At 27.3% G+C, this 14,015-nt stretch overlaps 3 protein-coding genes across 3 annotated transcripts in view; 2 read left to right on the top strand and 1 right to left on the bottom strand.

Moving 5' to 3' along the window:
• Nucleotides 1-618: 618 nt before the first annotated feature.
• On the bottom strand, nucleotides 619-4,257 carry LOC130447040 (uncharacterized). Its single transcript, XM_056783653.1, has 3 exons — nucleotides 3,649-4,257; nucleotides 2,068-2,202; nucleotides 619-1,014 (listed from the first exon to the last, which is right to left on the bottom strand). Exons 1-3 carry the CDS (start codon nucleotides 3,695-3,697, stop codon nucleotides 800-802), a joined length of 399 nt encoding a protein of 132 aa, XP_056639631.1. The 5' UTR covers nucleotides 3,698-4,257; the 3' UTR covers nucleotides 619-799.
• Nucleotides 4,258-5,713: 1,456 nt separating this feature from the next.
• On the top strand, nucleotides 5,714-8,133 carry LOC130447039 (uncharacterized). The gene is made up of 3 exons (XM_056783652.1): nucleotides 5,714-5,874; nucleotides 6,909-7,061; nucleotides 7,129-8,133. Exons 1-3 carry the CDS (start codon nucleotides 5,823-5,825, stop codon nucleotides 7,359-7,361), a joined length of 438 nt encoding a protein of 145 aa, XP_056639630.1. The 5' UTR covers nucleotides 5,714-5,822; the 3' UTR covers nucleotides 7,362-8,133.
• A 4,903-nt stretch (nucleotides 8,134-13,036) lies between these two features.
• LOC130447037 (chitotriosidase-1) overlaps nucleotides 13,037-14,015 on the top strand; it is a 42,334-nt gene continuing 41,355 nt past the window's right edge. The window contains exon 1 of the mRNA XM_056783648.1: nucleotides 13,037-13,213. Within this exon, the coding sequence (XP_056639626.1) occupies nucleotides 13,211-13,213 (3 nt within the window). The 5' untranslated portion in view covers nucleotides 13,037-13,210. The remainder of the gene's footprint in view (nucleotides 13,214-14,015) is intronic.

The raw sequence follows: 14,015 nt of genomic DNA, 5'->3' as shown, positions 1-14,015 counted from the left end.
GTCATACTTCAAAAAGTATTTTTATTTTGAAATGATGAATAGTTCAAAGGTTAGATTATGATGTTTATGTAATCAAAATATTCCATTCTACGAATGTTTTTATAGTGAATCAATTTTATTATAATCGCAATTTATTCATATATACAGTGTGGACCTATTATTTTGTTTTCGACAACGTTGAAATTGATAATTTTTTTGTAGTTAAAACATATATTCCAATAAACAGGGTCGCACTCATAATTTTTAATGAAGTATACTAAATATAAATATATATTTAATAGTAAAATTTCAACGTGTATTAGTTTTTAATTGCTTTGAAATAAAAACTTTGAATATATTTTGGTCATTTTAGTGGCGATAGGTAAAACTAAGGATCAAAAAAACGCAATATTTTCGATGATTTATTTATTAATAATGATAACGTACAAAAATCCATACAAAAAGAGAAAAAAGGTGTGAAATTATAACTTGTATTTGATTTGTTCACTATCCTGTCTGTAATGCTTTTTATTGCCTTGCATTCAATTTGAGATGTGGTCTTTCAAAGAAAATCCAACAGCGTAAGTTCTGGTCATTTAAATGGCAATAGGTAAAGCCAAGGATCAAAGAAACGCAATATTTTCGATAATTCATTTATTAATAACGAAATTGTACAAAAATTTATATAAAACGAAATAAAATTGTGAAATTAGAATCTCTTCAACTGAGTATGAATTTTTAGAATCGGAATTTGAAACATCTCGTTTAGTTGACACTTTAAAGGCATTATTGTTATAGTTTGAATTGAAAACAAATGAATTTACAAGTATTTTGGTAAAATAACTGCCAAAACAACAGAAATAAATGTCATAAAACTGTATTTTATTGTCGTGGCTGAATTACATAAGTCAGTTTGACAAACCGGGCATTCGCTAGGTTCTCCCATTGAAGTTGGACAGTTGAAAGACAATTTACCATTTTTCTTTTCGGCCAAGACGCATTTTTTCTGTACTGCGTCTTTGTAAGTTACCCTATCTGGAAATAAATGAGTTTAAGTACGTATTTAATACGTACAAATGAAATGAAAATATGTTCGATTGTTATTTATTGAAATATTTCGAAAAATAAAAACTGTATAAATGAAGAATAAAAACACTAGAGGTTTTTAAAATAACAAAAAAGTAGATTGGTTCATTATTATATATTTCACGTAAATAATTAAGAACTTGACAACGCTGCAACTATTGGTCTATGAAACAATAATATATCAAACTGAATTTATTTGAATGCGACGTTGTCGAGTTTAATTCTAATTCAGTGAATATTGGAAATAAATAATTTTGATGAGATTTTCTAAATGATAAATTTTTATGATTACAAAATATAATAAGTTATTTTTTTTTTTTTCAAAGTATACACATAGAGAAGTTATTATTGAATTTTTATATCACAAAAAGTAGTATACGATAAAATTTGTTAGTAAATTGAAAAAATGTGTTTACATGTTGAAATATTTGGAGCGGCAAGTTCAGAAACTGTCCACGTGTTTCGAAGCTCGAATCAGTTTAACATAATGGATTGTTTTGTTTTCGGTTTCTATTTCCGTCAGTTCGTTTTACCGATTATTAGTAGAGTTTAAAAATATGAGTAGTAACAATTCTAAATCACAAATATAAATTTCCTTTTTAAAACATTTTTGTACGAGAAAAAATAAGAACCAAAAAAAACATTTTTTTAATCATCAATCTCGGTAATTTTAAGGTTAGGTTAAAATAATAACTTATCTATATTGTAGATTTTCCACTTGATTTATATCAATTCTCATTTCTTGTGTCAAATTTATAAACAAACTACTGCATGTATCTTGGAGAAAAATATTCTAAAGCCGGTCCTGATCAATCATGACATAATTCAAATATTCAAAAGCGTATAATTCATATATCGTTTCATTAATCAAACTAAATACTGTTATTAATAAAACTAGATGGAACATCAACATTTTGTGATAATTAAAACATTTTTTAAATTATCGAACCGATTCAGTTTTATAAATTGACATCAACTGTCGTTTACTAAACGGAAACTTACCTTTGTATTTAATTGTTGCGCACGCGTGTTCAGTAAACGGAGGTACGTTCGATTGAGCGTTGCCGCAATTAATTTTTTCCCATGATGACGGTGATCCTTGACAGTTGTCACATTTGTAACATTGAAGAGCCGAAGCTGTTATAAAAAATGAAATAAATATACTAAAAATGCAATTTATTATTACATAAATATACTTTTTATTATTGCAAAACGAAAGTTTCAAAGTTTCTAACCTCACTATTTAACGGAATACTCAAAATCTGTAAAAATTCATATCAAAAAGAATTATCCACCTGACTATATTTCTAAAAATAAATTTTTTTAAGAAATAAACGTTTTTGCATCAGAAGTAAAAGTCTTCTGACCGGAATCGAGGTTATTGAACTCGATCTAGTTGAATTGTGAGTTAAGAAAATATCCACCTGATGTGTTTAACCTTATTTTTATGAAACGGTCGCTTTAATCCGAGCTAATCGAAATTAAGTGCATTAAATGGAATAATTTCACGTTATCTAGAGAGTTCACTCAGCAAGTTTTATTATGTATATCCTAATTTGTCGTAATTTAAAAAAAGACGAAGATGAAACAAGAAGAATTCAATAATATGAAGTTAGACAATTAATTTCGTTTAATTTCATATTATCTACAGATATTACCAAAAAGTATTATTAGGTACAAGACGAGGTTAAAAGAAGAAGAATTTAATGATGTGAAGTTAGACCATCAACAATGTTTATCTTATAGTTCTAAAGGTGTGAGAAAGAGATAAAACACATGAATTGGTGGTTTGAAATGTGTAAGATAGAGACAAAACATAAGGATTTAATAATACCATTTTAAACAAATAATAACATGAATTTAAAAATATTTTGAAAGTTGTGACTACTAGAAAAAAACGTACGAATTTATTGATAAAATAGTTTTGTATGCTTGAAGAGTAAATCGAACACGTAGAATTTGCGTTCTCAATCATCGTCTAAAAATAGATGTCATTGATATATCTATTGGGTTTTACGAGAAAAAAATACTTCAATTATTTTCATATTTTATAATAAGTAAATATGAAAATAAAACAATATTTTAAATTAAAATATATACAGGATGTCTCGCTTAAAAACGGACAAAAAACAGAGACGTATAAGGGAGCCAAAATATGACGATTGGGGGGAAGTTTACCTCTATACCAAGTGGGCATCCCTGAGGAGTTATAGGGCCTCATATTGGGGCCAAAATTACAAAAAAAATAATTTCTTTGTTAACAAGATTAATTTAGGGTGACCTAACATCAAAATCAAAAGGTAAATTGCCATCTTATGCGGGACACCCTGTATATTAAGAGAGTCAATTTTTTAATAGTTTTTTTTAGAAATTAAATCGAATTAAACAAAAATAGGTACATTTATCATCTTTTACTTGAAACTTTTCTAAAATATTGTGTCTTTTTACTCAATATAGTTGTGTACACAGAGGGATTCTAAACAATTTAAAACTAAAACCCTATTACGGAAATATTTTATAATTTCGAACTATTAGTATTAAAAATGTAATAGTATAAATAGTTTATTAAAAAAAAACACTTACCAGCTTCAAAAAGTGCCAAACACGCAAAAATTATCACAAATTTAGTCATTTTTCGACTTTATAAAATTCAATCAACTGCGCTTTCGAGCTTTTGAATTGAATTGACCGAGAACAGCTTCTTCACACGAAACGATTCTATTCTAAAAAGTTGGTAACAGTAGGTCACGTGACGTAACTCAATGATGGAATAGATATTTTCGCTCGACCATCAAGGTGTGGCATCCATTTGTAATATTACTTTTATATTTTTAAAACAATATGTTCAATTTATATTATCAAAAAAAAACATATTTGTTATAAAAAAATGTATATTTCTATGAAGATTCGACTAATTTATGGCTAGAATACAATATAACACGTATATATCCACTTTAAATTCATTGTTTTTACTATTAGGTAGTAGGAAGTAACGAAAAATATTCTGTTTATTGATACATTAGTTTTCGTTTAAATTTCGTTTAAAAAAACCCTTCCATGTTGCCAAATTCTCCTCAACATTATTGTAAACAACAGTTTGAATTTAATTATTAAATTATATTGAAACTAATTATTTATATTTATTATTGACGATGATGTCATTTATGTATAACATGGAAACATTTTAGAACTAAATTTACAACCAGATACGTAATAACTATTAATAAACTGGAAGGTGAACTCGTCAAGGTCTCAAAATAATGACAAAAGTTTGTACAAGAATGTTAACAAGGCAACAATAATTCAATTTTTTTACACAAAAACGTAAATAGTTTATTCAAAATTGGTAAATAGAATGGCTAATTGTTCACAGAATTGTTGATACATAGATAGATGTAACACTTGAAAACTATGGGTAGATGATTCATTTTACAAGTTATAGTATGATTGGTTGCCTATCTCTAGTATACAACTAGCTCATCTAATAAAAAACAATTTTCAAGATATTTTAGCATTTTTTTATCTATTACATACAATACTTTTTATATATAATACGATATTCAACTCTATTATAGAGAGATTCCAAGTATTCGATATTCCTCGTAAATATTCTTCCAGTACATCGTTGGTCAGATATTCGGATATCGGATCGTTATGAATATTACGATTTGGCAACTTTAAATAAGTGATTCATATATAATTATAAACAAGTGATTCAGTCAACTTCCTCTGTCAGCATTTGTTTATCGTTCAACAGTCATAATCTAGTCCTTTCAATGACAATCTTCATAATCATAAAATTGCATAGTTTCGAAGCACCCCACATCCAGCATTGCCAGATTTACAATCATATTCAATATAATTTCTAGATAGTTCACTTATAAATTGAAATCTTTGCTAATAAATATGATTGTGACAATGAATGTGTATTGTCGTTTTGGAGTTTGTTTTTTGAATCACAATATGAGTTTAATATTTCATAGCAAATTCATAATTTTCTATTAATAATCAATTCCCTGATGATGCAGTTAGTCGAAAGCCTGGAATACATCATATTAAAACGATTACACTTTAGTATTTGAGCAATCCCATATATATATATATATATATATATATATATATATATATATATATATATATATATATATATATATATATATCTTTATTATTTTTATGCTACATCATATGTGAATCGACCCAAAATAAGTCGGAAATGAAGAATAAAATTTTTCGATATCTCGCTTAGTTATCGAGATATCGCTAGTTGATTTCGAATAACCTAACCTAACCTAACAATAATATGAAATAATAACTGACAATATCGCTTCAGAATTCTGTTTTTTCCAGTAAATTAATCGATTATTAGGGTAAATTATGTAAAAAATAAATGAAAAACCTTTTCTTTGTGAAATAACAAGACTCGTGTTGAATTAAAAGCGATGAAATCTTCATTCTATCGACTAGGTATTAATCGCCATCTGCTTTATAAAGTGAATTTCGAATTAGCGATTGGTAGTGACTTGAAGAGAAAATTTGATTCTTCGTTTTCCTTTTATTTTGACCTAATTAAGTTATATCCATTATCAGATCGCGAAATTTCTTTTTTTTTATATAAGTAGCAATTTGACTTTATATTTACTTTAAATATTATACGTCTGGCAACAGTGTTAGTGGAAACTAGCAGAAGAGTGATGAAATTTCATTTGGCGCAAAAGCAAGCGTTGTACTAATATTAAAGTTTGTACGTTGAAAGAGAAATGATGGCTTCCATTTTACCCAGTGTTATTATTCTTTTCATGGTCACTACAGGTAAGATTTAAATGTCCTAATGATATTATAGAATCATTTTTATTAAAATTTATAATATAGGTATAAAATTCATGATTATCGTAATGTGTAGGTTCTTATTTTTATTTGTATATGGAATGATTGGTAATTTTAAGACGTATAAATTTAGTTCATACAGCCAAAATTAAAAATTACTATTAAAATAACAAATTAAAATACTTGTTGAAATACGATGAACTGGTACATGCAGGAAATTAACAGTGAATTAAAATTAAACTTTTAAGTTCCTCAAATGTTCTTGATTTTAGGTCTCTTCTGTTTTAAAATTAGTTCTTTTAATAGTTTTTGAAAGATAGATAAAATTTACGAACATAAACATATCAAAAGGTCTAAGAAATAAGAAATTAAAGAAATTTTGTGAGGTTATGTGCACAGAAAAGTAAGGCGAGTTTCTATTGGTGGTATTGTTTTGTTTACAATATCCTTGTTGTTAGATATCAATAAAAGGTGAAAACATTGTCTGAAAGTCAGAAATATCCTCTAGATAGACACTGCCAGGAGCTTTCCACATGTTTTCATGTTTTGTATATCAAAAAGGACCCATACATCGGGATTTCTATTGGTTTACCAGTAATTCATAATTATCCTCAATTTACTGCATAAAATTTCAATTTAGTTTTAATTTTGGTTGCATCTACGTAAAAAACAGGCATTTAGAATACAAAATCAGTATTTGATAAAAGAATTGTGTTTTTATTTTCATAGTTCATATTTTGAAAGTTGAGTTTTTCCTAGTGATACATACTTTTATCTATTTGAACTTAATATAACCAAAATAATAAAATTTACATTCACATGTTATAAAAATCAAGTTGAAACCTAATATTAATCACTTATTCATCACTTTATGAATTAAAGTTTACATTTACCAACTGCAAATTTGCTGAGTAGTATTTTTTTTATTAAGAACCTCGCTTTGTTTATTTATTTATCCTGGTGTGTATATGGTAACCTGTTTATTTTATTACTTGGTTTTAAAATGTTTCCATTTCCAGCTCATGGATTGAAATGTTACAGTTGCAATTCAAAAGATAGTGTTTCTTGTAAATGGGGTTTGGCTTCTTTTACTTACAATACAGAAGAGTGTACTAGTGTTGGTATATTCGATTCGCTCATATCGCCAAAATGTTACAAAATCACCGCTCAAAGTGAGTTCTTTTTTTTTAGATATAAAATCAGTAATAAACATTTTGTTATTTACTAAAAATTTTCTAGATAAAGAAGGTTCTGAATATATAGCGAGAGGTTGTCTTCCGCCTGGTACCTTCGGCTGTAGCCAAATGGCCAAACTTGTCGGTTGGGTGTCATATGCTAGCGACAACTCCGACAACTCTCTCAACAATTTGAGTTGCGAAACCTGCGAAACTGACAAATGCAATTCGGCCACCAAATTAACAGGATTCGCACTCATTGGATTAATACTGTCTTCGATCGCTTTCCTTTTATAAATATCTTCGAAAGATTTTTGAGTAGATGGCTTCATATAACTCGTTTAGATGTAACAAAAAATATATAGTTTTGATAATTATGATGATACTATATTCAGAAAAATTTTATTTGCTAGGTTTAGATGTTGAGTGGAATTTACACGGTCTTCCCAGTTATTTAAAGCTCATCTAATCTGTATATTTGTATAAACTAAAATCAGTATTTACGAAATAATTTGTTTTCCTTAATTCTTACACAATCTGACAACGTTGTTTGAATATGATTTATTAGCGTTATTGGTAGTGTAGTGTAGAGGTGGGTATATACTATTCTGAAGTATGTACCCATACAATGATAAAAACTGAAGTATTTCTAATCCGTTCATCTAATATGCCTATGATAATATTTTTGAGCAATAAAGGTGATCAATAATCATTTTATAAAAAAATATTTTAAATCAGTTAGTACTAGGAGAGGGTTATTAGAAAAGTAGTAGAGTAAAAAATAACAGTTATCTGATTCTCTCCCACCTTATGACAGGCAGAAGTTGCCGCCCATTCAATATAGCGTGAGTGCAGGTGTTGTAAATTCTACTATTCTAATTTTGACGATCGTTACCAATAAATTTTGGATTTTAATTATATGTAAGTTCGTATTGTAGTTTTACATGTGTAATGCTTTATTTTTTTAAAATAAACGTCGATGTGTAGTTTAATATTTTCATATTACACTCAAATGTTAATGGAAGCTGTGAACGTACTTGAGAAGAATGAGAAAGTGAAACAAAAAAAATAATTGAGATGACACAAAACAGGTAAAATGGAAGATAGAAAGTGAAAAACGTTGAGAGAGATAAACCCAGAGTTGTTACTCGTATTTAAACATCAATAGATACAATTTTTTTTGAGAAAAAATCATAATCTGAATATTCTAGAAACGCAAAAACTTGTCAATTAGATATTTTTGTCATTTTCTTCTATGAGATAATGAAGTAGTTTATTCGAAATCCATCTGAAATTATGCAACTAGTAGTACACCTAAAGTGAATTGATTAGGCAACCAATTATACTTTTACAATAGACTTTTGCTGTAGAGTGCAGACGACAGTGAGAAATATTAACCCATAGCTGTTACTCCTATATAAACATCAATAATTACAAGTTTATCAATTTTGTTGAAAAAAACAAATTTGAACATTCCAGAAACGTATCTAAAGGTCAATTAAAATTCTATATTGGAAGATAATGAAATAAATCATTCGTTATCTGACATTAGGCAACTAGTAGTTCACTTAAAGTGAATTAATTAGGCAACCAATCATACTTTCAATGTATGAAAGTGAAAGTATTAAATATGAAGACAATGTAAAAATGATTAATCTACGAATCGGATTGTAGGTCAGTTCTTTAATAAAATTTGAATTCTTATTTCTCACTGTATATAATATTTAAATTGTTAGTTCTTTGAAAACAATTATCAGTAGTTTTTTTCTCAATATTTCACACAATAGTCTAAAGTTTTTCAATATTATAATTGACACAATCTATCACTTATCTATATTGTCACAAGTTTTAATTAGAAATTGTATTGAAACACGCAGAAGAGAAGTTATTAAATAGCTGTGCAATCTGGCAACGTTCTATTGAACCCAACAGCTTTATAAGATACAATTTACGCGAAATATAAAATTCTAATAAAAGTTATTAATAGTTGATGATGATGACTTAAATTGGGAAATATATATAAATAAACTTATGTTTTAGATGCTATTAATTCATCTATTAAATATATTCCTTTTACAACCATGAACGATAAATCAATATATGTGATTCAACTAAAATATGTTGCCAAACTTAACTTTACCACAGATGTTATTATTTGTAATGGAAAGTAATAATTATTTTAATGTTTATATAATTTATTATACACTCTATTTATTAATTGAGTTCTTTCAACTTAGGTACGTCAAAATTAACTGTTTTAAATCCTTTTCTTTATTCTAGAAGAAAAACTCCCTTAGTGGCATCACTGCTTATAACAAGCTACTGGTTTGCTTTTAGTTACAGATTTTATTTGACATCCGTAATTATGAAAAGGATAAACATATTTGTATTCTATGACAAAACTTTTAGTAAAAAGTGTATTGGCATATTATAACACAACCACTTTTGAATTAATTGTATTTGCTTATAATATATACACAAAATCGATCAGAGAGTCGGAATAATAGACAGAACCAAATTGACATAAAGTCAATGTCAGCTGACAGTTACAGATAATAGAAATTGATAACAAGATGGCGGAAAATAACAATGAAAATAACGGAATAGCAATGACCTGAATTCTTCAAATAATTCAATAAATATTTTATTATTAACAAGGAATTTCTTACGCTCTATTTATTCGACTGTATAGTTAACCAGCCGATTATTTTTATTCATAAGTTTTCAGTTATATATACGGTGAAACGCTCATACCTCTATTGAGGTTAAATCGATGTTTTTATAATTAGAATTTTTGCAGTTGTGGCTTCTAAAAATAGTATAATCAATCTTTAATCTCATGTTTTTGCTATTGGAACTAATCTGATTCTTTTCGCGGTAAAAACCTGTTACATAGATGAGTCATGGAACTGAACAAATCATTATAAACTAATAACCTAATTAATAGTTTTAAATTATAATCGAGAAAACCATAGGTTTCATATATATTTATCTTGTATCAAATGAGGATATAATATGGGGAAAGTAATAAATCTAATGGATAAATAATTATAACAATTATATATATTATATTTAACTCCTACAACGTATGCAACACACATATCATCTCAAGAAATGTGTCATTTTATCGACTTTCTCTTATTAATTGTATGCCATATGTTAACTTCATTATACAGGATGTATCGGTAGTATATTTTATATCGTTATACTCATTAAAAGAATAAAAAGACGCCGCTGTTGTACAAATTGAAAACCTAACCGCACGATTAATGCATATTATATATTTATGTACTTTCACTAATGGATGCTTTCACTATGAATAGATATGCATTTTGCGTGCTTCGACAAAAAATTTTATTCTCAACGATGCAAAAAAATATATTTCACGATTACTTTTTATTATAATTACAGTTATTTGAAATGAAATCGGAGAAGCGTATATACTACGACGTATACAAGTCGAATTTCTATATGTATATATATATATATATATATATATATATATATATATATATATATATATATATATTTTTTTATTATTTTCTAAACATTATTAAGAAAGTTTCTAAAAAGCGAAAAATATCTTCTTTTAATAATATAATTGCATATATTCTTGTAAAAGATTTTATTTTATAACCACAAAAAAATTAACGAACAGAAAGTGAATATATATCCGATTAATATTAAAATTGAGTTAGATTTGGCAACATCGCGCTTCTCTTCACTTTTATATTTTGACAGTTCTTATAACTGCAAATTTCGTTTCGTGTACTAACTCTCTAGTACGTCAGCTACATATTCCAAAGGATTAAATCAAAATTTCTGACAACTAGAAATAATCGTTATTATGACTAATATTCCAACGGTCGATCTTCTGGTAATTGATAATCAAAACAGAAAATTAACTTTTTTAATTGTTTATATTTTATATATATGGTAAACATCGACTTATTTAGTAAAATTCTTTTTATAAGAAAATCGATATACTGGGTGTATGAGTTACAAAATTCGAAATTAAAATGCTGGCTTACTACTGGAAACGTGATTTTTGGAAGGATGACATTGATGTAGCTTATAAAAGTGATTTGTTTTTTTCTTGGATAGGCTATAAGTCTTAAGTAGAAGATTTCTAAACAGGTTTCGGTAAATATATTACCATCATCAAGATTATCGATCTTTTATTTGATTTCTATTGAAAGAAGAAGATTGTATGTGAAAAATATGTGTTGGGTAAATCGTAGATTGAGTCACGTGATGTAATACCTTCAGCGTTTCTACTGTTTCATATACAAATCTTTATTTTATCAAGTTTTAATCTTTTTGAACACCCTGTATATACAAAACAGATGTTTATTTTCTATGAAAATCATTAACATAATGTCGTTTTGTTCAGGTTCACACTTTCATTTTACTTTTGACGTGATTTCGTTAAACACAGGTGAAAGTTCAAGATCAAGGTCACTAAACTCAATTCGAATGCCATGGTATTTATTTTGGAACTTTTTCCACTGAAAACAAAATCAGCACGAGTAATTTTTTTCACATTAACTAATGTTTGTAGGTTTTAAAAATAATATTCGTAAAATTTTATGTATTCACTAATCATCAAATGATAAATCACATACGTACACAGAACTGGAAAGTTTAACCGGCAAAGCTGGCTAGCAGCTGTGTTAGACAATGTTGTCAATTCTCACTTGAATTTATCACTAAACTGGTTTTTAAAATGTTATCAATTAAAAATTATTATTTAAAGTTCTAGTAATTAATATGTTCATAAATTATATTTTTGAATCAAGTGGTAAAAAACTTGCATCGGTTTTTATTTCTAAACAAGATCCGTTTTAGTATGAATTCAAGGTAAACTTGAACTGCCCCAATCAACCCCAAAAGGTGTGGTTTCAAGTGGGTCTTCCGGTGAAAGGCTATTTACCATAAACTTTGTCATAATACTAATTGTACTAGCAACAGAAGTTGATTCTTTAAGGTAAACCACTTTTCGTATGCAACAACTTGAGAAAATAAATATAAAATGAAAAAATGAAACATTATGTACATATCCTACGTGTTAAATACGTGTTTATGTTGCAGATTCTTGTTTGACTTCCATTTCGTTTTGATATCATTAAATTTGAATTTAATGCGACCTTGAATATAATTTCAAGAGACGGTTTTATTCACTTGAAGCGATTCCCGCCTTTTTTCGTTCATTGCAGTGTTTCTTAAAATGGCACACCAGCAAAAGCTCGAGCAGACGACATACTTTTTCTTTAGGCAGGTTCAACGAACACCAGTTTCATTTTTGAAATTATGTAACTGCTCCGAATTTAATATAAAAGCAATAAATCGTATTAATCATTCGGGAGTTGTTATAAAATAGATTAATTTATAGATTACCGATGTTAGAGATGGGAAGGGTTATATAACTTCCATAAAGTGCTATTTTAGAGTAATTTATATAACTATACATATAACTGACATTTAAGATTTTTCCTTATGAATTAATTTTTATACAAAATAATTTTTTTAGATTACTATACGACAATTCTACAAATCTGAAAAAAAAGTAACAGTAATTAATACATGACGAATTGATTTATTGACAATTGGACTAATTAAATCATGTTATTAGGAAAAGAGAAAGTGAGTTTTTTTATTAATAAACAAACAAAGTAGGACTAAATAATTAAATTATTAATAAACTTTTTCTATAATTAATGTATCGTTATAATTTAACGGATAGTTACGACCTCTAGACAATCTCAAATCTAGGAAGAGAAAGGTAAGTTATCAAGCAGTCCTTCAAATAAAAAGAAACACAATTATAGATATAACGAATGTATAAGAGAGAGAAGGAAAATTTTAACTTTCGAATTTAGTGTGCTATATGTCGACAAAGACGAAGTTATACAAGGAGAGCGAGTAAAACGAAGAAGTGTTGTATCTGGAGGGGCCCATGTCGAGCGAAATTCATAGCTATTCTTGATTTCTTTGAGTAGTTAGATAGCTGCGAGACAAGCCGTGAATTGATATTTAGCACGCGCCATTTCTCTACGCTATAACTCAATAGTGCCGTGTATAGTGTGTGAGCCAAAAAAATTTTTGAATAATAACGGATTTCAGTGCTTTAATTGATAGTTTTAACCATGGTGAGTGTTGAATTTTGACGCAAATTGGATTTCTGATAAAAATTAGATTTTTTTAAATTAATATCACAAAATCTAGCGACGCAGTTGTGCCTATTTTTCAGCGATAATAAAAACGATAATTGCTTATAGGTTAATATTATCTTCAATCTGTGAGTCATATATAACGATATTCAATATCAATTACCGAAATTCAACGTTATGCGATGTTGCCAAGTTTAACTATATATCAAGAATAATTGGCAATTTTCTTGATAAATTTTTTATTTTTAAACAACTATTTTTTTTGTAGTTGAATAAGTGGAAAAATTCTGATGTAAAATTACATATTTGTCTCTGCCCCCGAAAAAAACAATTTTTAAAATACTTTTTCTCTAATGTATAAACTGTATGCGATGTTGTCGAATTTAACCCAATTTCAGAAATAATTGGACATAAAAAATATTTAGTTATTTTTAATATGTATTATTATGCTAAGGATACTTTTTTTTAACCATGTATAAGTGGATAAATTCTAATTTAAAAGAACGTTTTTCTTCGTAAAAATATTTTTCCCGCAAAAATCCGTTTTTCTACATACTTTTTCCGAATTTAAACAAGATGTGCGATGTTGACAAATTTAATATTATTTCTGACAATAAATATTTTATTATTTATATTTATAAATGTATATTTCGTAATATTTCTTTATAATTAAGAGGCACAGTTGAAAAAATTTCAAATTATGATTTTATTCTTTGACATTATATAAATGAAATACAATTTGATTTAAAATTACAAATTTTCTTATTAAAGTAACGTTTTC

The sequence above is a fragment of the Diorhabda sublineata genome, chromosome 7 (genome assembly GCF_026230105.1).
Source record: "Diorhabda sublineata isolate icDioSubl1.1 chromosome 7, icDioSubl1.1, whole genome shotgun sequence".
In the NCBI taxonomy this organism is placed as follows: Eukaryota; Metazoa; Arthropoda; class Insecta; order Coleoptera; family Chrysomelidae; genus Diorhabda; species Diorhabda sublineata.
The sequence above is the reverse complement of the archived record's forward strand: the minus strand, read 5'-3'. Positions and strand labels throughout refer to the sequence as shown.

Excerpts from the sequence above, each read along its gene's own strand:
- LOC130447039 (XM_056783652.1), top strand. The coding sequence starts at position 5,823 with ATGATGGCTTCCATTTTACCCAGTGTTATTATTCTTTTCATGGTCACT. Across the intron at positions 5,875-6,908 it reads TCTTTTCATGGTCACTACAG|CTCATGGATTGAAATGTTAC; the intron begins GTAAGATTTAAA and ends TTCCATTTCCAG. Across the intron at positions 7,062-7,128 it reads TTACAAAATCACCGCTCAAA|ATAAAGAAGGTTCTGAATAT; the intron begins GTGAGTTCTTTT and ends AAAATTTTCTAG.
- LOC130447040 (XM_056783653.1), bottom strand. The coding sequence starts at position 3,697 with ATGACTAAATTTGTGATAATTTTTGCGTGTTTGGCACTTTTTGAAGCT. Across the intron at positions 2,203-3,648 it reads TTTGGCACTTTTTGAAGCTG|CTTCGGCTCTTCAATGTTAC; the intron begins GTAAGTGTTTTT and ends TTTTTATAACAG. Across the intron at positions 1,015-2,067 it reads CGCAACAATTAAATACAAAG|ATAGGGTAACTTACAAAGAC; the intron begins GTAAGTTTCCGT and ends ATTTATTTCCAG.